At 48.3% G+C, this 24,018-nt stretch overlaps 1 protein-coding gene across 2 annotated transcripts in view; it reads right to left on the reverse strand.

The window, feature by feature from the left end:
- PTPN3 (protein tyrosine phosphatase non-receptor type 3) overlaps positions 1–24,018 on the reverse strand; it is a 77,117-nt gene that overhangs the window by 18,956 nt on the left and 34,143 nt on the right. The window contains exons 12-18 of one of the 2 annotated variants that reach the window (XM_047099514.1): positions 23,040–23,174; positions 20,050–20,226; positions 10,753–10,939; positions 10,506–10,583; positions 9,370–9,426; positions 7,955–8,111; positions 4,927–5,087 (exon numbers count right to left, since the gene is read on the reverse strand). In XM_047099514.1, coding sequence (XP_046955470.1) covers positions 4,927–5,087; positions 7,955–8,111; positions 9,370–9,426; positions 10,506–10,583; positions 10,753–10,939; positions 20,050–20,226; positions 23,040–23,174 — 952 coding nt within the window. The remainder of the gene's footprint in view (positions 1–4,926; positions 5,088–7,954; positions 8,112–9,369; positions 9,427–10,505; positions 10,584–10,752; positions 10,940–20,049; positions 20,227–23,039; positions 23,175–24,018) is intronic. The other variant, XM_047099504.1, reaches the window with a different exon arrangement.

Below are 24,018 nucleotides of genomic sequence, written 5' to 3' on the forward strand. Positions count from 1 at the left end.
AGCGAGGTGGGATGGGTGGGGTATCTGAGCCGGACATGGTCTCTGGTGGAGTGTTGTAGATGCTGCCCTTACCAGCGTGGAGAGGGCCGGAGGACAGATGTTCATTTCCGATCAACCCCACCCCAAAAGCCTCTGAATAAGTCTTAACTGGACAAGGAGGCAGGGAAGTTGCAGGTCACCTGGTCACTGGATGAGGATGGGCACAACTGTCCTTAGCTGGGAAGCTGGTTCTCAAAGGACACCCCTTCCCTTGCTTACACAGAAAGGCCAACGCAGGGAAAGCATGAAACGAGCCACAAATTTTATTCAGGAAGGAATGAACCTGGGGCAGACATAATGAGTTCCTTAACGAAAGACATCCTGGAGGTGGTGAAAGACTGGGGGCCTTGCGAACCCCAAATCTTCTCCTTTACATGAGACAGAGTGACACCCTACCTTGGCTGAACCAGGTAGAGTATTCAGGCAGTTTGATGCCAATCAGTCACACAGAGTAGCTCAGGCGGTGTAGCTCCCAGAGGGGAGGGCTCAGACTGGGGGCTGGGTGAGCAGCTGGCTGGCACCCGGCAGTGGTGAGTTCTGACACTAACTAGGCTTTAACACAGATTCTAATCTGACCTCTATCCAACAACCAGCTATTTGACACAAGGCAAGTCCCCAACCCCCAAGTCTCATTTTCTCCGTCTACAAAGGCGTGATCCTAAAGTTGTGAGAATCAACAGAGACAACATATGTGAAATACACTTGGCAGATTCCAAAGTGCTACAGAAATGCTAATTATCATTAAGCGTGATTTTATTACAGCTGGGACCACATGCTCTCTGGAACACATTAGCAATTGTTTACCAAAAGCCATGGGAGGGATGGGGAATCCCCTAATGAAAAAATTCTTCAAAACGAGCTTTGCTGAAAACCAGCTAGCCATCACAGGAGGGGTTCCATCTATGGTCCAGCTCCCCCAGGGCAGGCCCTTGGCAACATGGAGTGGGGGGCATGGGCACCTGCTAGGGACCAGCCTCTTCTTTCTGCTTCTGTCCAGAGCACAGCCCCCATTAGACATGCTGATGGTCCCGGAGGAACAGGTGGAAAAACCAGAACAGCCAAGACTCTGGAGTTAGACACCCCAGCCTTCCAAGCCCAGCCGACACCACCACTTCCTGTACGGAGACTGAGCATGTTTTTTTAAAAATAATAATAGTTGTTACTTTTTATCGCATCCTTAGCATGTGCTAAACAACGCACTGAGCATTTATCTCATCGAACCCTTACAACCAACCCATGAGCTACCCAATTTAGAGCTGGGGAAGTAGAGGGCACAGAGAGGTGAAGAGACGTACCACCTGAGGTCACACAGGAAGTGAGTGACAGACCCAGGATTTAAAGTCTGCCTCTGTGTGGCTAGATTGCTTCTCAGATCTCTCCTAGCTCTGATGCCATACTATACGGAAAACAAGCCCCACACATAGACAGCACTTTTTCCAAACGCTGTACAGCTGTTCAGAGAACAAGCTCCTGAGTGAGCCTGTCGGATTCCAATCAGGCTGAACCATTTACTGTGCACTAAGCTCTCTGAGATCTGATCCTTCATCTACACAGTGGGGATAACAGTTCTGTGAGGTGGGGCACATAAAGCATGTGCCACATACTAAGTGCTCAATTAAAGGTTTCCCTTTGTAGTGGTTTCCTGTCTGATCTGGCTTCCTTGAGCATCCCTCCACTCTAGCAGCTGTGGGAGACATCTCCTCCCCCCCCCCACCATAACCTGGACTGTTACATTACTTTCCACACTCTAGGGCTCCTTGGGGGGCAGTGTGGGGAGACTGAAGAGGCAGGGCTCCATGTACCCCACCAGCTCCATCACAGAGCAGCTCTGGTGTTCTCTCCTCTGCAAAAATATTAGTTACAAAGATGGTTTCCTTACTCAATTTCTACAAAATATATAAATGAAGTGTGTAGATACTAAACTTTAACCCTAAGATTTCTGTGTTCTCCATTCCTCATGCTACAGTCCAACTCTACACCCTATATACCCACTTCGGGCGGGTAACAGTGGTACAGGAGTTCTGGTACAATCTCTTCTCTGTCATCCCTTAGGTCACCTTGTGCACTAAATCCTCCTGCGGATCTTGTGCAGAGCAGCAGCACCTAGTAGGGCTGACCCAGCAGCTGTGGGCGGGGCCCCACTTAACATGCTCCTCAGGCCACATGCAGGTGGTGAGGGTATCACCCTTGGAGAGAGAGACATTCCTCAGAACCACAGGGATAGTGGGTACTTCTCACTTAAGTATTTATAAACTTCTTAGTGAAGTTCAGTGAACAGCATGTAAGGAAGATCTTCTGTGGGATTCCCATATGAATAACGAAAGTGGAGGCAGCTGAGTGGAGGGGGTTTTCTGGAGCACGGTTTCAGAACCACAGTCAAGCTCTTGTTCCCTCTTTGGGAGCCCACAGTGCCTCCTTGTGGACAATCTGATCAGGGACAAATGGTGTGCACTGGAAGGACTTCCATCGCCTGGAGACTCTCCCAGGACTGGGTGTTGCATTGCTCAACTCGGGGAGGCCTGTTTCCCTGTGCTACCTGACACCTTAGGCACTTAGTCTGCACTCAGGCTGTGACCTTCTTGGAACGACCTTCCCTCCATACTTAATCCCACCCATTCTCTATCAATATATCTCACCCCAGCGGATCTCCCGGCACCCCCTTACCTCTAGTTCCTACAGAGCATACATCCTACATAAGGAAAGCTTGTCCTACCTTGGTCTTCAGTGGTTTCTGGGACTCATGATACATCCCCCAAATATTAGACCGTAAGCTCCTTGGGACCAGAAACCCTCCCTTCCCCTCATTGTGCTCCTGATCTAGTGGTTTCGGCACATGGTAAATACCTAATATACGCTTGCTGAAATGAATGAAATACCTAATATACACTTGCTGAATGAATCAATGCCTCCATGGTGCCCCCCCACCCCTTTCCCAATCCCCTCCAATGCCCAATACAAATAAAACCCATATTCTGTAACTGGCTTTTACCTTCTCCTTGTTTCAATTATTTTGGAGAGGGTTTTAGAATGTTGAGTTTTACAGTGTTTAAAATGTATATTTCAATTTTGAACTTAAGCCAATAGAGCCTCTTGCAGGACACTGGAAAAAAGGGCTATTTCTCTTTGTAGATACTCAGTATATATCTATCACTTCTACCCAAGTAATTAGATTATTCCTACTCTCTTACCCAGCTTTCATTTCCACACAATAGGGAGTTATATTTTGTTTTCCAGGGTGGGGTCAATTATCATCACCTTTCACTTGTGGGTTTTTATTTTCTACTGTTGTTCAGATACACACTGCTCTAATAATCTATTTTATTTACATTCTATTCCTTATACCATCATAAACTTTTCTTTTGCTTAAGTCTCTTCACTTTGCATTCTTTCCTGTTTCGTGTTCACATTACTCAAGCTTTCCTGAGTCAATATGCAATCACATGCATTTGACAAACAAACTTCTTAGTTTTGCTTCTGTGACTTTTCCCTTGCTATGGCTGACTTGTGCTTTTGAATCTGATCTGGGACTCTTTCCTAATTTGTGAATCCAGACTGTGTATGTTGTCGTTAATCATGATCTATTTTCTTTTATTTTTTTTAAGATTTTAATTTTAAAGTTTATTTATTTTGAGAGGGAAGAGTGGGGGAGGGGCAGAGAGCGAGAGGGAGACAGAGAATTCCAAGTGGGCTCCACACTGTCAGAGGGGAGCCCACTCAGGGCTTGATCTCATGAACCATGAGATCATGACCTGAGCCAAAATCAAGAGTCAGACGCTTAACCGACTGAGCCACCCAGGCACTTCTTAAAGATTTTAATTTTTCTAATATTTATTTATTTTTGAGAGAGAGAGAGAGAGAGAGAGAGTTTGTGTGTATGTGTGAGCGGGGAAGGGGCAGAGAGAGAGGAAGACACAAAATCTGAAGCAGGCTCCACGCTCTGAGCTGTCTGCATAGAGCCTGACGTGGGGCCTGAACCCAAGAACCATGAGATCATGACCTGAGCCAAAGTTGGATACTCAACTCACTGAGTCACCCAGGCACCCCTTAAAGATTTTATTTTTAAATAATATCCACACCTGACATGGGACTTGAACTCACAACCCCAAGATCAAGAGTTGTATGCTCTACTGACTGAGCTAGCCAGGCACCCCCTATTTTCTCATAATGGTCTACTTCAGGCTTCTTTGTGCTCTTCTGTTTTATTGCATGAACTCCTCTTCTTCTACTTCTAACAAATGTGGAAGATAAACACATTCCATTTTCACTCTGTTAGTGATCAATACAATGGACTTAAAAGCCAAATCTCCTTTGTTTCTGCCCTGTTCTGTGGGGGCCCTGCATGTGTCTTTGTCAATGGTCTCAATTCTGTGATTCGAGGCCCCTCCTGGGGAAGGACGACAGGGTCTGACTCTGTTCCTACTCCTGTTCACACAGGTCCAGAGGACTTGGGCAGGCCAGCCACTCTGCCTTCCTGGGATGACACGACCTGCTCCGAACTACGGAGGGGGTCTGCTGAGGTCAGGGATGGACTTCTCCACCACCCCTCCGGGGCTCACTCACGCTGCCTCTCCAGCACCTTCTCCTGCTGTGTGTTTCAAGCTTTTGTGTTGGCAGCTAAATACGCTCAGAGTCCCTCCTCCTCGATTCCTGACATGATTCTCCATGACTACCGAGTGTTACTAGATAAGAGGGTGAGGTAGAGTTCAGCAAGAGCTGTGGTCCTATCCCCTGCCTCCCAGGTCTGCTCTGCCACCCTGCCCTCGGAGCTCCGCCTGAGTTCCCACCATGAGCTCAGGCCGCCTGGTGACTCAGATGACTCAGCAGCCACTGAGCAGCCCATCGAGGCACTGAGGCCGGGCCCAGGCCTCAGCCCTCATGGTCTCTTACCTCAAACTGGATCAGCACTGTCCCGCTTTCAAGGCCCTTCTTTAGCTGTTCCATGGATCCCTCCAAGGTGTCCCCGCCCTCTGGACAAGTGGGGAAAATGGCCTCTGGGAAAAGCTGGTTCAGTTCATCTTCAGATCTGATGTCAGTGAATGAGTGGACAGCTGTAATGGACAAGAAAGAGGGTGTCTGGCAGGGGCAGAACACTCTCGCTGATCCGTTTCCTCAAAAAAAATTATACTTATGACACCTGAATGCAGATAGTTTAAAACAGCTAATTAAGTGATTAAGCACATGGTAATCATTTTCACCAAAGACACCACTTCTTGAGTGATTCAGTAAGTGCTAATTATACAAAATGACATACTAATCTTTCTGGCTAGTTTTAAATGATGGCGTTTTGTACTCAGAGCCTTTTGACAAAGGTAGGAGAAAGGGAAAGAATGTTCTCTCTGACCTGGTTATTCTTCCACCTATCTCTTCTCTCCCCCACTTCTTTCTCAGGTCCCTTTCATTTACTCCCTTAAAACATGCATTTTTCCTGGATACACTATGACAGCACTGTCCCACGGAGTCCGGCAACCTCTATCTACCTCAAGGACATTTTTAGGTAGGAGGCTCCTAAATACATTTATTACTAAATGTATCTAGTCCTAACACCTCCCACGGGTTTGGTCCTCCCTCTTCAGTACAAATTCTCTCTTCACATCAGACTTGTATGGGTAAAGACAAACCAAGTCCCCTCCCAACCCTACCCCCCACACTAACTTCCTGTCCACTCTCACATGCCTCCTTCTGTCCATCGTCACTTTCTTCTCTGATCTCCCAAAATGGAAACTTTGGGATCATCTCTGAATTTTCCCTTTCCACCCAAGGAAGTCACTCCCTTACTCAAAAGCCTTCAGTGGCTCCCCATTGCCTTCAGGACAATAAGAAAGGAGAAGGAAAACAACGTCTGCATTTGCCCACATAGTTGAACCGAATGCTGAACCAGCTGCCACGGTCCCCATTTTAGAGATGAGGAAATCGACCATCAGGCTAAAGAAGTTGTCCAAAGTGTCCAAAGTGTCAGACTCTTCGGGGCAGGCGGAGGCAGGAGGACACAAAGGAATCCAGTCAGTCCACATCTCTCTGATCCAAAAGACCACATTCTTTTCACAGACCAGGGAAGCGTAGCTCTTCTGCTGTTTTGTGAGGATGTGATTTGTTTGATCTACTCCCTGTGCTGTTTATTTTTCTTTCATCAATTCATTTTTACTTCTATGTTTAGTTTTATTTGAGAGAGAGCAAGAAAGAGACAGGGAGAGAGAGAGAGACAGACCACGAGCAGGGGAGGGGCAGAGAGAGAGAGGGAGAGAGAGAGAATTCCAAGCAGGCTCTGCACGGTCAGCGTGGAGCCTGATGTGGGGCTTGAACTCACGAACCTCGAGATCATGGCCTGAGCTGAAATCAAGAGTGCCAACCAGTGGCACTGCCCTTTTATCTCTAAGAGTCTACAAACATCCATCTTCTGCCTCTCAAACCAGTGCCAGCTTCTCAAACCGGGCTGGTGGAGGATTCCCCTCCCCGGCTGGCCAGAGTACTGAAGTGCTGCCCCCTGTGGTGGCCAGCATGCCCCGGGGCATCGTGTGAGAAGGCCTACCCCCAATCACTGGATACCTTGGTTTCCCGCCATGCAGCCTTCACAGTCATGGGCCGAGGGGCAACTTAACCTCTCCGGACGAGGTTTCCTCATTCCCTCACTTGGAGATGTCATACAGACCCTACAAAAGTGTTATGTAAAGCAGTTTACACAGTGCAAGGCCCTTTGCTGGTGTGGCACAGACATCAGCTACTATCACTCCTGAACACCTGCTGCGGCTGGGCGTGGCATCGGGGTTCAGTGGGGATGGGGCGGTTGTGGGGGGGCGGCGGGGAGGGATCTGGAGTGATCCGGTAAGGCCTCCCAGAGGAGGAGGGATGAGAGCTGGCAGGGCACAGCTCTGGGCTTGGAGATGTAAGGGAACAGAGGGAAAGCAGGTGTGCGGGGGTCTAGGGCTGTGCCTACACCTGTGCTGCCAGAACACAGATGTGCGGCCAGGGCTTCGAGTCACACATTCCATTCACCTTCAGTATTTTAGAACTGGGCAGAAGGATTCAAGGACTCGGCTTACTGTTTAACAACAACAACAACATCAACAACAACAGTAATGGTATTCAACAGAGGCCATCCTTCAAGCGCCTACCAGGCATCAGGAAGCATCCTATTGCTTTCCAAGGATAAGCATTTCATCTTCAAAAGAACCCCGTGATGGAGTGATTTATTATCACCCTTATTTTACATCAGAGGGAACGGAGGCACAGACTGGGTAAGAAGGTCCCTCAACCCAGGAGAGGTGGAGGTAGGATCACTCTGAGACAGCCAGGCTCCTGCCTGACTCTACTTTACTGACTTAAACAGAACCTGACCCTTTGCTCCCTGACCCCAAATGCAAACATCTGGCGGGCGGTGGGGAGGGCGCAGGCAGCAAAGAGAGGTGCAGAATGTGGGGGAGCCAGCCTGGAAGAAATCAGGGCTCAGGTCCTGCACCGAGGGGGTGGGTAGGTCCCACCTACCTCCAGAGGACTGGCCAGGAGGGGCTGGGCCCCGCGTGGGCAGAGCTTCACATTTCTCAAGTGAGAAGTCCCACATCCTGATTCTTGATTTTCCCATGTTGGCTACAAGGCTCAACATTTTCTTTTTTAAAAAAAAAATTTTTTTTAACGTTTATTTTTGAGACAGAGAGAGACAGAGCATGAACAGGGGAGGGTCAGAGAGACAGAGGGAGACACAGAATCTGAAACAGGCTCCAGGATCTGAGCTGTCAGCACAGAGCCCGACGCGGGGCTTGAACTCACAAACTGCGAGATCATGACCTGAGCCAAAGTCGGACGCTTAACTGACTGAGCCACCCAGGCGCCCTAGGCTCAACATTTTCAAAACCACAAAATGGGTTGGAGAGGGCCCTGCTTTGCGAAGGCCCTGCGGTTCCTCTCCTGTGGTGGTGGTTACCTTTCCTCCTGATCACCAGGGCCAGCTCCCGCGTGTGGGACTCCCGGCTGGCTTTGATGAACATCACCACTTGGTCATGGGTGTGTTCTGAGATGTCCCGGCCATTGATTAACACAATTTGATCCCCTTCGTTCAGCTTAGGAATGCAGGTGTCCGCCTGGGTGGAGAGGAAAAGCGAGTTTCTTCAGTTACCATAACACAATCCTCAAGGGTAGAACTCGGATGCTCTCGGAGCCCAAACACTTAAGACCACGTTCAAGTTCTTTTCTCCCTCGGGGAGGACTGCCACTATGTTTATATCCACCACTAGGCTGACATGGTCGCTGGTTGTGGGATTCGAAAAAGATGCTCGTCGCGACGTAAGCTATGCAGCACTTTCAGAATAAGGCTACGGCAATTACTGAAGCCCTTTCTCTCTGGTAGCCAACCTTCACTTAAGTACTGTAACGTACTGTGAGGCTCCTGATCTTTTGTTTTCTTGATGTGCTGTTAGAAAATGATCTGTCAGTTGAAAGTATTGGTCTATCTTGCATCGGAGAAACAGTGTAACATCAAAGGCAGAAACTAGCACGCAGAGAAGCAGCACACTGACTAGTGTAGGAATGGAGACCCTCTAAATTCAAAGAGGCCATAACAGTAAGAAAAAGTAAACTACAGGCTTAAGGACCACTTAAGAGTAAAACTTCCAAACCGGTACTTTCTTAGGAGACACAGCGACTCTTTGGTGCACCCTGTTCTAGAAAAAAAGCAAATGCTCTCCCGAGGAAGCCAAGACAGAAGGCAGAGGGCAGAGTAGTGGTGGTGGTGGGATGGTGGGTCGATGTGCCCAGAGGGAGCAGAACAGCAAACTCTGTGCCTCAGTTTCCTTTTCTTGAGAGTACTGCTACATTTTAACGAGCACACCGATCACCCAGAGATCTCGGTAAAAATGCAGATTCTGGTTTAGGAGGTCTGGGGTAGGGCCTGAGATCCTGCATTTCTTTTTTTTTTTTTATGTTTATTTATTTTTGAGACAGAGAGAGACAGAGCATGAATGGGGGAGGGGCAGAGAGAGAGAGAGGGAGACACAGAATCGGAAGCAGGCTCCAGGCTCTGAGCCGTCAGCCCAGAGCCCGACGCGGGGCTCGAACTCACGGACCATGGGATCGTGACCTGAGCTGAAGTCGGACGCTTAGCCGACTGAGCCACCCAGGTGCCCCAGATCCTGCATTTCTAATGAGCTCCCAGGTAATGCTGGTGCTACACGGACCAGCAAAGTTCTGGGAAAAAAAACATGGACTCCATTCTTTCTTTCCATCTCTATGCATGCATTTACACACACTCTTTGTTGCTGGCAAAGAAGCAGGACACAGAAACAGAAATGTTAGATTCAACGGAAAAAAACATGTAGGAAATAATGAAATGTGTTAACTTACAGGTGACTCTGGGTTTATCCTTGATACCACAAGAGGCATCTTTTGATCCACTCCTCCCTATAAACGTGTTAAATTAAAAACAACAACAACAACAACACTTGAATAGCTCATAGCAACAAAGACTTGCAGACACAAGAGGGGCTCATACTTCACTTTAACCTATTCTAATCCCAGGGCTTGGCACTCTTTCAGCACACAAGGTTCCTGACCCCTCGGGGTCTAGTGGGGTAACCAGAAGCCTGCTCAGAAGCCTCTCGCTGCCATCACGAACTAAAGGTGCGCTCAGGTATGCTTCCTTTTAAAAAATGCAAACGTCCCCAGAGGGCTCTGCACGCACAGCCTTGAAGTGCTGTTGGAAAGGGAGCTTTCCGTGTAGCAGAGAAAAGCTGTAGAGACAGTCACAGGCTGTGAGGGCAGGGCCTCAGCAGGGTGCTGGGGTACAGGAAGGGGAGTGCCTGGTGGCAGCTGGGGCTTGGGCAGCAGGGACCAACTGCCCTCATTCTGCTCTAGAGCAGGGGTTAGTGAGCTTTGCCAAGGGCCAGAGGGGACATATTTTAGGTCTGGGAGAGAGGCCTCTGTCGCAAGTGTTCAGCTCTGCCCGAGTGCCAAAGTAGCTGTAAACCGTTCGTAAATGAATGGGTGTGTCCGTGTTCCAATGACACTTTATTTGCAAAAACAGATGGGATGTGGCTCGTGGGCCACAGTTTGCAGACCCGGCCTAAAAGCAGGCAGAGATGGGGAAAGGCCCTGTAAATGTCCCTCCAACTTGAACTGTTATTCTCTCTCACTGGCTTTAGTGATGCCGACAGGCTCCCCGAAAAACCCCTCTTCTGGAGGCAGGTCTGCTTGCTGACTGTGTGTCATCTCCGAGCTTCGGTATACGCATTTATAAGATGGGTTCAAAAATACCAATTTCCCCGATTAGAAGAACGCTATAAGGTGATATAAAGAAGTGCACAGCAAACACCAAGAACACAGTAGGTCCTTGGTGTCAGGCAGCTCTGGGGCCATATTAGAAAACTCCCTAGTTTCCTTAGATTAGACTGAGGCACGCAGCACACCCCTGGGGGAAGTTTAAAAGCCACCTAAAGACTGCTCCAGAGCATACAACTTCCTTATAAAGACACACAACATACCTTAAGATTAAATCCAAATTTTCCATCTTCGTCTGGCGTGATGCGGATCAAAACTAAGTAGCCATCACCATTATCATTCTGGAAAACGTTGCAAAAATGATCAACTATGTTACTTCTCTCTCCAGCTGGTGGTGAGGAGATATCTTCTTTTAGTTCTAACTACTTAAACTGCCCGTGACGTGCCTTACGGCACAGGGAATCCGGCACAGGGAATCCTGGTTGGGTCACAGGACCCAAGATCACCCACCTTGTCACAGTAGTACTGGCTGGAGTCCTCGGTGGAGCCCCCTTTGGTCACCCTGTGGAAGGCCTCTATGAACTGCTGATCGACGCCATCTGTTGAGCAGGAGTCTGGAGCGTTTGAAGATGGAGATACAGAACTGGATGACTTCTGGGTCAGGCAGCTTTGTGCTGGATTGTTCTCGGATAGACTCCTTCATCATGGGGAAGGAGGAGATATCTTAATAACTGGATTAACATTGTAGCAGAGCAAGCATTACTGGCTGTGGGGGCCTGGCATCCCAGGGCTGTCATGAGTTCCTGCACGCTCAGAAGAGCTCCAAAGGTCAACCCCAGGGCTCTGGCCCACCTGGGGTCCACTGGCTGCCCTTGCCCTCATCTGGCCTAAATATCATCACCTTTAGTTTTGGGGATAAGGGGCAGGAGGGGAGGGAGGATCCAGGAGCTGCTGAAAACTCAGCTCCCTTCCCAGCTTCGTTAGAAGGTGACAGGGAAACACGCCTGGCTACCCTGGTGGTTTAATTACCGGAGCTCACTCAGACGCATGTCTCCATTCCTTCTGAGAGCTTTCTCCTTCCATCTCATTCCTGCTGTTAGCTCTGCTTCAGTAGGACTCTTGGCTACCCCCCAAAAATGGGACTAACACTGCACATTCAAGACCATTTATATTAATCCTAGTTTGCATTATTTGCCTGTGACCTCCATTAATTGTCTCCAATGATATTATCCTTCTTTTTTTTTTTCTCCAATCAACGTCCTCCCTCATCTTAGAGCTACATGGCCCAATATGGTAGCCACTAGTCACCTGCAGCTATTCAAATTTCGATGAAGATCTGGAAGTTCCTTGGTTGTATCAGTCACATCTCAAAAATGCTCAAGAGCCACATGTGGCTGGTGGCTCCTGTTTTGGACAACACAGTTACAGAACATTTCTATCATCACAGGAAGATCTCCTGGAAGTGATGTCTTAGAGAATTATAGACTACTAGAATCAAACAGACCTCTGCAGTCCTCTGGTCCAACTCCCATTTCACGGATAAAGAAACTGGTCTAGACAGCTGACTGACTTGCCCACGGACACACAGCTTTCCCCTCACTTAACATACAGAAGCTGGTGGACCTGGGTGCCCGAGCATCTCTTTCTTCTCCAGGCCATGCCACGTCTGCTCTTAAGACTCCTTCCTCCCCACCCTCACCTCTCTAAGCTCACAGGGCCACAGGGAGAAACCATCTCAGCCGTCACCGTGTAGGACACTTGACTTCTCTGCATCACGCACACCCACACCATCCCCCTGCAGAGCCACATGCCTAGCGAGTGATGCCTTAAAATGCCTACAGAACGTAGGGTTTTCCTTACCTTCTACAGACTCTGCCACATTCTAACCTCATACAGATTTAAGTCATGAGAGAGGTGAGGAGACAAGGCATTCAGTGACACATAGTACACAAAAGACAGTTCCTGCTGTCTCTCACTAAAATTTTCTCTTAAACCCTTGTCTGTGGATTTTTCATTAAATCAGGGCTCCTCTGTTCCCTAGCAAGTTCAAATGATCTTACTTTAAATTTAAAATCTGTGTCATAGTCACACAATACTTCACCATCTCAACTTATGTGAATATAAAAATTCAGTGACAGAAATAACAGCTATATGCAAGTGAAGAGTTTGGCCTTATGGCTTTCGAGTTGCTGGGTGAGGGAAGGGTGCTATGGATGGCAAGGCATCTCAGACATAGGATATTTTGGAAGTGAAGCTGTATACCAGTGGTAGATTTTCAGACTGAAATGAAAGAGACTTTAATTAAAACTTAAAAAAAAAAAAAAAGTTCCCCCCAAGTAGGGTAACTCAGCCAGTTTAACATTTACAAGAGCACCCCCTAGTGGCAAGAAGCGCAACTGCTTGGCAGCTGCTAGACAAAAATCGAGCCAAACCCAGTTTAGGAAACACTATTTCCAGTTCTAGGGGTGGAGCTGAACCCTTAATATGAAGTTGCAAATAGCATACACTCTTCAAATGTTTGGAAGGCTCTAGAGGGTGACAGTGACAGAAAGGGTGAAGGGCATATAAACAAAAAACCAGAAGAGCCAGGTGACAGAGCAGAAGAGAACAGACTAATTTCAGTAAAATTCTAATTTTATATTCATTATATTTAATTTCTACATTTTGAATGTGTGGCTTGCATCATATAAAGTTTTAAAGTATTTTTCTTTTTCAGTATAAAATGTAACTGTCTACCTAACACAGCCCACAGTGCTAAAAATAATATATTCAAAGTCATTATGTGCCCAATCCTATATTCTAAGTAGGGATGGAGGTTACTTTTAGAGAGCAATTTATTAAACATATGACAATTTTTTTTGGCTGATCAACTATGTACAGACGTTCCCTGTAGGCTGCTGTAACGTTCTGCTCAGCGTGGAGGATGGACAGACAGATGGTGAGGAGGACATCAAACGAGAAGTAATGAGAAGGTGGCAGCTGGATACAGCACACGGAAGCCACGAGCGAAGATGCCAAACCAAGCGGGCTTTCTCCCTCCTTGGGGCAGGATGTGAGGTGCTACTGAGGGAGAGCCCAGTGGATGAGGAGGGATGAGGGGAGCTGCAGGGGGTGGGGGTGGGGGCGGGGAGGACCTGGGTTCCAGGGAAAGGAGTGAAGAAAGGGGTAGGATGAGCCAAAGCAAGAAGACAGTGTGGGCTGACGAGGCCAATAACTGGGGAGGGAGGGAACAGAAGAGGTCTGTCCCTGAGGCAGGAAGGGGGCACTTGTCAGAGGAGGGGGGGACACAGAGGAGACTGCCACTGTTGTCTGGAAGCCAGAGCAGCCTGGGAGGGACGGACCACCTTCGGCTCCCTGGGGAGAGAGGGGACAGGGACAGACTGGCTGACAGGCAGACCAAAGGGTATTCACCCTCAGGAACCAGAAGCTTCAAAACTGTAAATGCCAACGATAGGTATCAGAAACAAAAGCCGTGCCAGGATTCATTTGTGAGAAGAGAAGCGATATTAAAAAAATTAAAACTGCCCACAAAAGACTCCCGTGTGACGCTTGTATACCGCTCTTCCCTAAACCCTACAAAAGGACAAGGACGTCCACCCTAAGCCTGTTAAGGCAAGCAAAGCAGTGCTCCATGGAGGGTTTCCCAGCTCTGAGCTACCAGTGAGGTGGTGTCTCTACGGGGGAGGGACAGAACAGGGGCCATTTGGTGTCGTGTTTCTCTCTGGAGTCTAGGAGCTTCTTGAGGTTGGGAGAGACCTTCGTCCTCTTTTGCTTCCTCTCCTAGTGCACATAACACTCGGCCGGGCATGCGAGTGCTCAGGTAAGACGCTGAGTGAACAAAGAAGAAAACCACCTTACTCAAGTACCCGGGACTGACTGAATTACTCTAGAAGAGCACAGATTTCACCCAGTCACTTGGGAGCAGAGGTGAAGAGATGGGCTACACAGTTCTCAGCTTCTGCGAGCTCAGAGCTGCTGAGAATATCACATTCACAGGAGTCCCCTGAGGATCTTGTTAAAATGCAGACTCTGATTCAGCAGGCCTGGGGTGGGCCTGAGGTCCGCATTTCCGGCAAGCTCTCAGGAGATGCTGATGTTCCTGAGCTGTGGCCAAAAGGGGAGTTACGAAGGGCTAGCTAGAAGAATGCAATGTGTCCTTTGAATAAAATTCCTGGAGAAACTGTCCACATGGATTTTATCTTTACATCAGATTCACCGAATAACAAATGGAGTCCTCTTTTCAAGTGTGGGTTTTTATGATACAGAGACGTTCTTCACACGATACTCTTATCTCTGTAATAAAAGCCAAGGGCCCAAGATCAAAACTAAACAAGAAATTGCTGAAGTGGCTCAGGGACTCTGGTACAGACGTGTTCCCTTCTGGGCTCTGCATTTCTTCACTAATGAAATCATGGGTCATGCGTGTGCCCCCCACCTCAGGCTGCCCCCTCAGATACTAAGACATCTCAAAGGCAAGAAAGCACTTGTTAAAATTCGGCTAATTCGTGCTTGGGTTCTCTGATGAGAGTTCGCTGCCAGAGGCCCTGGCCCTGCAGTAGCCCCAACCACACGGCTGTGCTCACGGACGACAGTTAACCCAAACTCGGCCAAGTCAATCCATTTGATTTCTTCGTTGACACGGACGCCATGTGATGCTGTTCAGAGGATATGGGCACCTCACGTGGAAGTGGCAGAGGGGGCATCCCGCTGTGACAACGTTGGGGCTTGCAAGTAACCGTCTGTCCAACCTCGCGAACGGTCACGGAATAGGTACTAAGTCTCAAGCACTGTGCCAGATCTGCGGGGGAAGGAGAGGTCAGCAGGGCACTATCCCTCTACCCTCAAAGAGCTCACTGTCTAGTCAAGGAGAAGACATAAAAGCATAAAAATAACCAAGTAATATCATTGTGTTGCAATGGCGACGCTCAGGCATCTGGGGTATGGTGGGAGGCCAGGAGAGCCTTCACAGAGGAGAGGGAACTGTGCCTGGAGTTCGAAAGATGAATTAGGAAGGGTCTGAACAGATAGTCAGGAGGGGAAGCAGAAGGGGGTCTAGGCCAAACACTACTAACGACAAAAGAGACAGGACAGCAGCACATGCAGAGGCATGAGATTCTGAAAAAGCACAGGGGAGTGACGTGCTGGGGCACAGATTTCACAAAAATAAGGCTCTCAGCCTTGTGAAAGATGGTTTGGAAGGAGGAGAGACCAAAGCCAGGAGGACACTTAGGGCAGTTTCGCAACAGTCTCTGTGACAGACGACGGTGGCTGACACAGGCAGTGCAGTGGGATGGCGGAGGGATCCGATTCAAGAGATGTTCGGGAGGAAGACCAACAAGGTGAGAGCCTAGCTGAGGAAGGTGGAAGAGAAGGAGTCCGGGATGGTGGAAGTTTCTAATGGGTGCAAACAGGGTGCAAATGTGGCCGCTTTCACCAAGACACAGGAGGAGCCACAGGTTGGACAGGGAGACGATGAGTGGAGATTGGGGTCCCTTGGGGCTTCAAGTGTCAGTCATACGTCTACATGCATGTGGACAGACGCCCGGTGAAGGACAGGCAACGTGCAGAGAAAACAGACACAAAACTGCTGATGCAGTCCTGTCGCTGGCTGGCCTCCTCTGACAGAGACCCTCAGATGTACACAGATCTGTGTGCCACTGGCCAGTGTAGGACTGATGTGCTCAGGTAAGAGTGACTAGCAGGCCAAGGGGTGGAGAGTGGCTGACAGAACTGGAGTCGTTTCGTGTAAAGGAGAGTAGATGGGGTTATCGGGTAGAATCAGAAATGGAGCTCCAGGCAGGGATCTGTGGACGGCCCTGCTCATGCTGGGTCAGCATCAAGGACACTTCCCACACAGTCTGGACAACTGGGCTGTCCAACACCAGAACAGGCTGCCACACTGCAGGAGGGCTCCCCATCCCCAATGGGGCGACTGGGTGACAGGGCGGACGGCATTCTGCACTGCCGATGTGGTTGCAGAGAGGCATTTCTGAAGTCCCACTCAGGGCACAGAAGTTGTCGTTGTCTTTGTGGTTTTAAATGCTTCTTGATTTTTTTAATGTTTGTTTGTTTATTTTTTGAGAGAGAGACAGAGTGTGAGCAGAGAAGGGGGAAAGAGAGAGTAAAACAAAGAATCTGAAGCAGGCTCCAGGCTCTGAGCTGTTGGCACAGAGCCCAATGTAGGGCTCGAACTCACTGACCATGAGATTATGACCTGAGCCGAAGTTGGACACTCAACTGACTGAGCCACCCAGGTGCCTCAAATGTTTATTTTTTTGGGGGGGGGGTAGGTACAGAGATAGAGGGGGACAGATTATCTGAAGCAGACTCCTCACTGTCTGCACAGAGCCCAATGTGGGACTCGAACTCGTGAACCCTGAGACCATGACCTGAGCCGAAGTGGTACGCTCAACCAACTGAGCCCCCCAGGCACCCCCGGAAATTGTTTTTTTTAAAATCTTTAAATGTTTTTAATTTATCTTTTGGGGGGAGGGGCAGAGAGAGAGGACACAGAATCTGAAACACGCTCCAGGCTCTGAGCTGTCGGCACAGAGCCCGACGCGGGGCTCAGACTCATGAACCATGAGATCATGACCTGAGCCAAAGGTGGGCGCTTCACCGACTGGGCCACCCAAGCGCCCCTGCAGAAGTTGTTTTTAATCTCTGCTTTGCAAAGTCACTTTTCCTTTAGGGAGATTCCCCTCCCACGTTTTCTGGGTGTTAGGGAATGGTAAGTTGTGTTTTTGTTTTTTGTTTTTGCCATGAAGGAAATTTCCTTTGCTGCAGATTTCGGCCTTCACTCTGAAGCAAGCAAAGGGATACGGAATGGCCGAGAGAAACCTGGGAGTTAACAAAAGACTACAGCCGACTCGGGCACAAAGCAAACTGCCAAGGATTCATAACTATAATCATCAACTTTGCTGTGCTGCTATAAATACGGAACAACCCGGAGAGTGACTCACCCGCTGAGATAACGTGTGGAGAGCCTGAGCCGCGCCACCCTAGGTTTAGAGCCAAAGTCTATCTGCTCTTTTTCTTCCCTTCTCTTTCTTCTTCTTGTTTACATGGGTACAGAATGTTACACTTACTTCTCCTTTCCACAAGGAACCCTCCGTACTTACCGCCTGTGATGTTATTCATCCGATTTCTCTGACGGAACACTCCTTTTTGCCTCTTAACACAAACGGGCTGTATAAAACATGCCACACGTTTCTTCGACACCTTGCAGAAACTCAACTACAACAGGTTCCCCCCCCCCCACCAAGTACAGACCAGCTTTTCCTGCTTGCCTTGGGCAGTGGGGGACCCCAGACTCCTGGGGAGGGTGCAGCTGGCTCTGCCAGCAGGAAGCGGTCCGTTAGGGGCTGCCATTTTTCAACTGCTCACCCCACTCACAATGCCTGGCCGCTAACCTGACTCTGGGAGACGTCTGTTGGCGCAAAGCCGCGACAAGGAAGGCTGCCTTGGAGTCGCTATCCACTACGTTCAACATTCAGCTGCAGCGAAAAAGTGCCCCAGGACAACCCACCTTACGAGGTCTCACGCAAGAGTTTCAGAATTGATGTGCAGTGTTTAGGGGTGTGCAGGGCCCAAAATTACTTGAGTCAAACGGGACTCAAGGAAGTGAATTTTGAATCTAACTTAAAAAAACATAAATTTAAATGGCCCTACGTGGACTGTGGCTCCTGTGTTGGACTGTGAGGGTCTAGCTGCTGCATGATTCCATGATGTGGTGGCAGACCACAGGAGGAAAGCCTGACATGGGACCTCAGACCGTTCCCCAAACTCTTTCCTTTTACAAAAGTGGCAGAAGATGCAAGGAGGAAGGCTGACTGTGTGCTATCTGCCCAACTGGACTGGAGGCCCCTTAACGCAAAGACTTGTCTACTTCCCCTTGATGTCCCCTCAATGAGCAGCAAAAGGCACAGAAGTTACGCTGCTGCACTCAGCCATGCACGCAGCCCTTTAAAATACCCACACCCCACCAGACACAATCCGTCTCCTTCTAGCCCGCACTGCTAAGTACTGTCAATAGCACTGTCTGTGATGATGGAAATGCTCTATCTGCGCTGTCCAGCATGGCAGTCATTACCTACATGGGGCTCTTCAGCACTTGAAATGAGGCTTGGATGACTGAAGAGGGCATTTAAATGTTAAGTAATTTGAATCTGAATAGGCACACGTGACTAGAGGCTACTGCACTGGCCAGGGGAAGTCGAGATACTGCCCAATGCCACGATGGGACTACATACCACAAGAGGAAGGGTTGACATGGGGAGTGTGACTGAGCTTTCCGGAGCCCTCGGTGCATTTCCTAAACGCTCTTTCACCTTCCCCAAAGCCACAGAAGCCCATCGCAGAATCAAACTGGCTCAATTCATGCACGCCTGCATTCCTGCCTTGTATATCTAGGTTTGCAAAACCATGGGGTCCCACGAAGGAACTCACACCCTTCCACACTGTCACTTCAACGGAGCTGCAAGTTGGGGCAAGAGATACTGATCATTTCTGCAAAAGCATCATTCAAGCCCAGGTCACAAGGAAATAGCGACCGGAGGATTATTTAACCAGAGGTGTTAAGAACACAGATAAGCTGGCAACCATGTCTGCTGCGGTCAGAGACAACGGAGAGGTGACAACCTCACACATAAATGGGAAGTGAGATTTGCAATTCACCTGCCGATGTCTAGAATACAATCAGGATGCGTTTAATGCTTTAAGCCTAGCAGCTAGAGTGGTAAAAATTTACAGATTAACTGAAGTGGCTTCTTGCTAATCCTGGGCTGTTCAGGGAGGCATTATGTTTCTATAATTCGGGTACAGTATGGGACTTAACAGAATGAGCACCCAGTGCCTGTGGGTGACTTCCTAATGGTTGCTCCAGTTCTCTCATAGTTCAGCTTAAAATGTCACTTTTTGATCATGTGTACTTTAAAAAATTTGAGGTAGCTAACTCTAAAATGTATAGATGTGGGAGAACTGTGAATTCATTGAGAGAAAAAAGTAAGACCCATGAATAAGGCAAGGAGGAAAAGAAACAGGGGCTGTATCGGAAAGCTGGGCTAAGGGAAGCCAGTGCAATTGAACCTAACACGGAGCTCTGAGTTCCCTGGTAAGCAAGACGAAAAGAGAACTAGTGAATTAGATATACCTTATTGAATAATAAAAGAACTCAAGACAGTACTTTCAGAGAGACATTTTTCCCTGGCCTTGAGATGTGAAGGGAGTTTGTCACATTTATAGAAAGGAAGATGGGGGCATAAAAGGAACTTAATGCAAACTGTTGACAAAAAGTTAACAAAGTTTCAGAGATGTTCTATGCATGTTTTTACTTTATACTCGCAATTCATCTAAAGCAAACCTTGAGGGCATACTGTGGGTCTGAGAAAGCTTTCTGTGGACAGGTAGAAGTAAGTGTATTTCCAGTGATCTAGGAGTCCTGCAGTGGTAAAACTTTGGCAATCTAGAGAAATACTCCAGCAGTTAACGTATCTATACCCCTGGAATGTGAACTGATTTAACCCGGGCTTTGCTCATGAACTAGAGACTATTCAAGGGAGCAACACATATGTGGAGAGTAGGTCTCTGTCACAGACAAAGATGAGTGCAAGCTCTAGACCTCAGGCACACAGCTTGTCGTCCTGTGGCGGAACGGACAGTCTGACTTATGCCGTCATCCTGGCAGAGAGCACCGTAGGGTGTTGGCTGCAGGCTCTAGCCCTTGACCTAAATGGCCATCTGGGCTTGAGCAAATTCCTCAACAGCCAAAACAAGCAGATACAAAGAAGAGAACAACACGTTTCTTACTCTCGGTGAGGGCTCCGGTTCTGAGAAACCTCGGAATCGCTGTCTTTCGGGGACAGGGAGGCCTTGTACGTGTAAAACACATCTTCGGTTTCGGTAATGTACGTCATCTCGTTCGCAAGGTTATCTGCGGAAGAGTGCCGTGGCTTCCGGATTTCGTGCCGGAGCCGAGGACTTCGCCTGCGTGGGAGAGAGGTCGGGCGTGAAAGTCCCGAAAGCAAATTGCACTTAAAAACTTCGTTAGACATCGGCGACCTGGCTTTGTGCCCTGACCTTTCCAAGGATGCCTTGGCTAACGCTGTCGGAAATTAAGAACCAGTTAACCCATTACTACACCAGAATCCACCAAGGGCCATGTGGGTCCTCAAGACTCTCAGCCCCGTGGTATAGCCCCCAAGACGGTAGCGTTGACTATATACGTAGGCAGATGAGAGCGGTTTATGCCCTTCGGGAAGTGGTGAGTGTTGACTTAGGGAGCTATTCTTCCAGGAGGACTCAAGCTGTCAACGCACAGATAACACACCATGCTGACTACTGATCAATTCTTCAGAGTCATTTGAGCACCAGTATAAATAAAGGGTTTACAAGCCAAAGTACAGTTTTTGGCAAAACTGAAACCTTATTTCAACTACATCCCTTCATGTGAATTTCACTTGATCCAAGAAGCAGTGTTTCCTTTTAAAAATATATCCTGTATGCCCTGTTAGATGGGAACAGCAGCAGTAGCTAGCTATGTGGCTGCAGGCAAGTCACAACACCTCTCTGGGCCTCAGCTGTACCTACCTGCTCCTGAGAATGAACCAAATGAAGCAATGATCTCCGGACGCCTGGGGAAGCACCTGGGCATCGGCTCCTGCAGTGGGTGATCCCAGGCTGCTGAGCCTTCTAAGTTTTATTTTCTCTCAGTTTTTCCACCTTCTTCTTTGTGAGCCATTTCTCTTTGAGACTGTCAGGGCTTCCTCCACTGTTCCCATTCCCCCTGGGCTCTGCTAATCAATAATACTGTGTCCAGAATAGGGTAGAAAGGCTCGTGACTCCTCAGGAGGGGACCTATAAATAGCAGTAAGAGCTCCAGGCCACGGGTGTGGCAACATCAAACCCCGCTGTTCTCCTGGATGCTGTCCTGGGCCTCTGCTCTGGGGCCCTGGCATCAGTGCCTAAGAGGCTTGCAGACAAAGCTGCTACTTTACAGCATAAATCCACCACTTTAGGATGAAGTGCCTACATCGTGGGAAACCAAGAAACGAATCTACTCAGTCATACTGTGATTTCTAACGCTAAATACCATCAGTATCTCTGGCTAGAGCACTGGGCCCCCGGGGGAGGGTCCTCACCCAGCCACCCTGCACAGCAGCTCCGTTTTGTGCCGGTTAGAATCTCCCCTAGTCCTAGAAGATCCATCCTTGGTAACTTATAGGCCCACCCTGTCTTTTGTGAAATGAACAGAAAGCCATACTCTTAATTCCAGCGTGGAGCTGGGGCAGTGCCTCTGGCTGGGTTTCCCTCTCCCGCTGATGATACCTGGTCATTTTGGAGGCATTCACAAAAATGGGCTGATGTCTCTCAGGAACATTCTAATAAAATAATGATACTAATCCCATCTGATTTCTTTTAATCGCTTACAAAGCACCCGCACACTGTTACATCATTTGTGGTAATTTTTACAACCTTTTTACACATGGGGAGACTGAGACCAGAGAGGTAAAGAAACTTGATAATTTAACAGCAGAGCCAAAATCTGAGCCTGGGTGATACAGTTATACAATCAGTGCCCTTCCCACTTGGCCAAATTGCCACTTCCTTCCTTTCAAGCCATCATATTAAAAAGTCAGTGGGCTACTTCCCCAAGCGCATTAGCTACTGTTTTTCAGAATCCTGCATCCTACATTGCATACCTTTACTAGGCTTTCCCAAAGTTTATTTCGTGCGATGCCAACGGAAAACAGATTAGATAAAGCTCAGCATGCTTCCTTATCACAGGACTTCCCAGAACATCAGTATGCTAGCGTGTATTGTACTCCCCAAAGGGGCATTTCAGGAGGCTGTAGTTCTCAAATTCAGACCAAATAAAAAAAATTTTTTTTAATTTTTATTCATTTAATAAATGTTTATCCATTTATTAAATGAATAAATGGGGGAAGGGCAGAGAGACAGGGAGACACAGCGTCCAAAGCAGGCCCCAGGCTCTGAGCTGTCAGCACAGAGCCTGATGCAGGGGCTCGAACCCATGAAAGGTGAGATAATGATCTGAGTTGAAGTTGGAGACTCAACCGGCTGAGCCACCTAGGCACCCCCAGACCAAATAAGATTTAAAAAAAATTTTTTTGGGGGGCGCCTGGGTGGCTCAGTCAGTTAAGCGTCAGACTTCGGCTCAGGTCATGAACTCACGGTCCGTGAGTTCGAGCCCCGCGTTAGGCTCTGTGCTGACAGCTCAGAGCCTGGAGCCTGTTTCAGATTCTGTGTCTCCCTGTCTCTCTGCCCCTCCCCTGTTCATGCTCTGTCTCTCTGTCTCAAAAACAAATAAACGTTAAAAAAAAAAAATTAAAAAAAAATTTTTTTTAATGTTTATTTATTTTTGAGAGACAGAGACTGGCAGGGGAGGGGCAGGGAGAGAGAGGGAGACACAGAATCCGAAGCAGGCTCCAGGCTCTGAGCTGTCAGCACAGAGCCCGACAGAGAGCCTGATGTGGGGCTCAAACTCAGGAGCTGTGAGATCATGATCTGAGCTGAAGTCGGACGCCTAACTGACTGAGCCACCCAGGCGCCCCCCCACCCCAAATAAGTTTTTAAAAGAGAACATCCCAGAATTATACACTAAGGAAAATGTTTAGTAAGGCTTGCGTATTTCACAACAACAGTAAACTGTTAATTTTGCACCAAGCAAGCACACAAACATAAACTCTGATTGCAGGATGCCTATATTGGGAAAACGTATGAAGTTGAATTTTTAAGAGAGAGAAAGTGGGTAGTACAAAAAAAAAACGAGCACGTACCAGTTAGGAGTGATAGGAGGGGACCGAGAAGGCAGGCTCTTGGTTTCTAAGTGCTCCACTGATAACGATCTCCGCATGGCTGGGTTCCACACCATCCCTCCAATCACCTTTTTGCAATACTGGTTATTTACAGACCTGAAAAACCAGAAGCAAGGTTCACTTTCCACACAGACGCTTTCAACAAGAAATCATGGCATAAATGAAGCAAACAGTCTAACCATGCTCCCCCTCCCCTTTGGGTGGTGGGTGAGCACCGGGATGACACCAGCCAAGGTTACAAGGGGTCAGAGGTATGCAGGTCAAAAGCGGTTCCGTTCCGTCCCTGCTCTTCCTGGTTATCTCTTCTCTCCTGGTGAAACTATTTTCTTGAGCCTTACTACTGCAAGCAACAAAGCTGGTCCCAAAATATGACCAAACCATGCCACTATGGAACTACCAGGATAACACAGAAATGCAGTTCAAGTTAAAGGAAATCTCACTTTATTCACAATGGCATGAATACAAACATCAACCATCCTTCCAGGAAGGTTTCTTCGTCATGCAAGCTGGCAGAAGCCATTAGCTGTAAATCACAGATAACGCTTTGAGAGAAGGCCTGAGAAAATGCTTTCACAGCGGCAGGTTCTAAGAACATGCCATGCTACGTTCTAAGAAAGGGCCTCCCCGAAGCTAACTTTTGTGTTTACTTATACCTAGAGAATTTAAGTCTTAGCTACCTAGACCCCTCAGAGAATGAATTATTTGAAAGGATGGGGTTTGAAGTCAGCTAGGAAACTCAGTTCTGCTATTCCTAAATTTTCAGTGGTGTTTTAATGCCTTATTAAAACATTCCAGGGGCACCTGCGTGTCTCAGTTGGTTAAGCATCCAACTCTTGATTCTGGCTCAGGTCATGAACTCATGGTCATGGGATCTCATGGATCTCATGGGATCAAGCCCCGTGTCAAGCTCTGTGTTGGGTGTAGAGCCTGCTTAAGATTC

This window comes from Lynx rufus, unplaced genomic scaffold, assembly GCF_022079265.1.
Source record: "Lynx rufus isolate CCGP_SWC_20201006 ecotype Redwood Valley unplaced genomic scaffold, mLynRuf1.p SCAF_10, whole genome shotgun sequence".
Taxonomy (NCBI): Eukaryota; Metazoa; Chordata; class Mammalia; order Carnivora; family Felidae; genus Lynx; species Lynx rufus.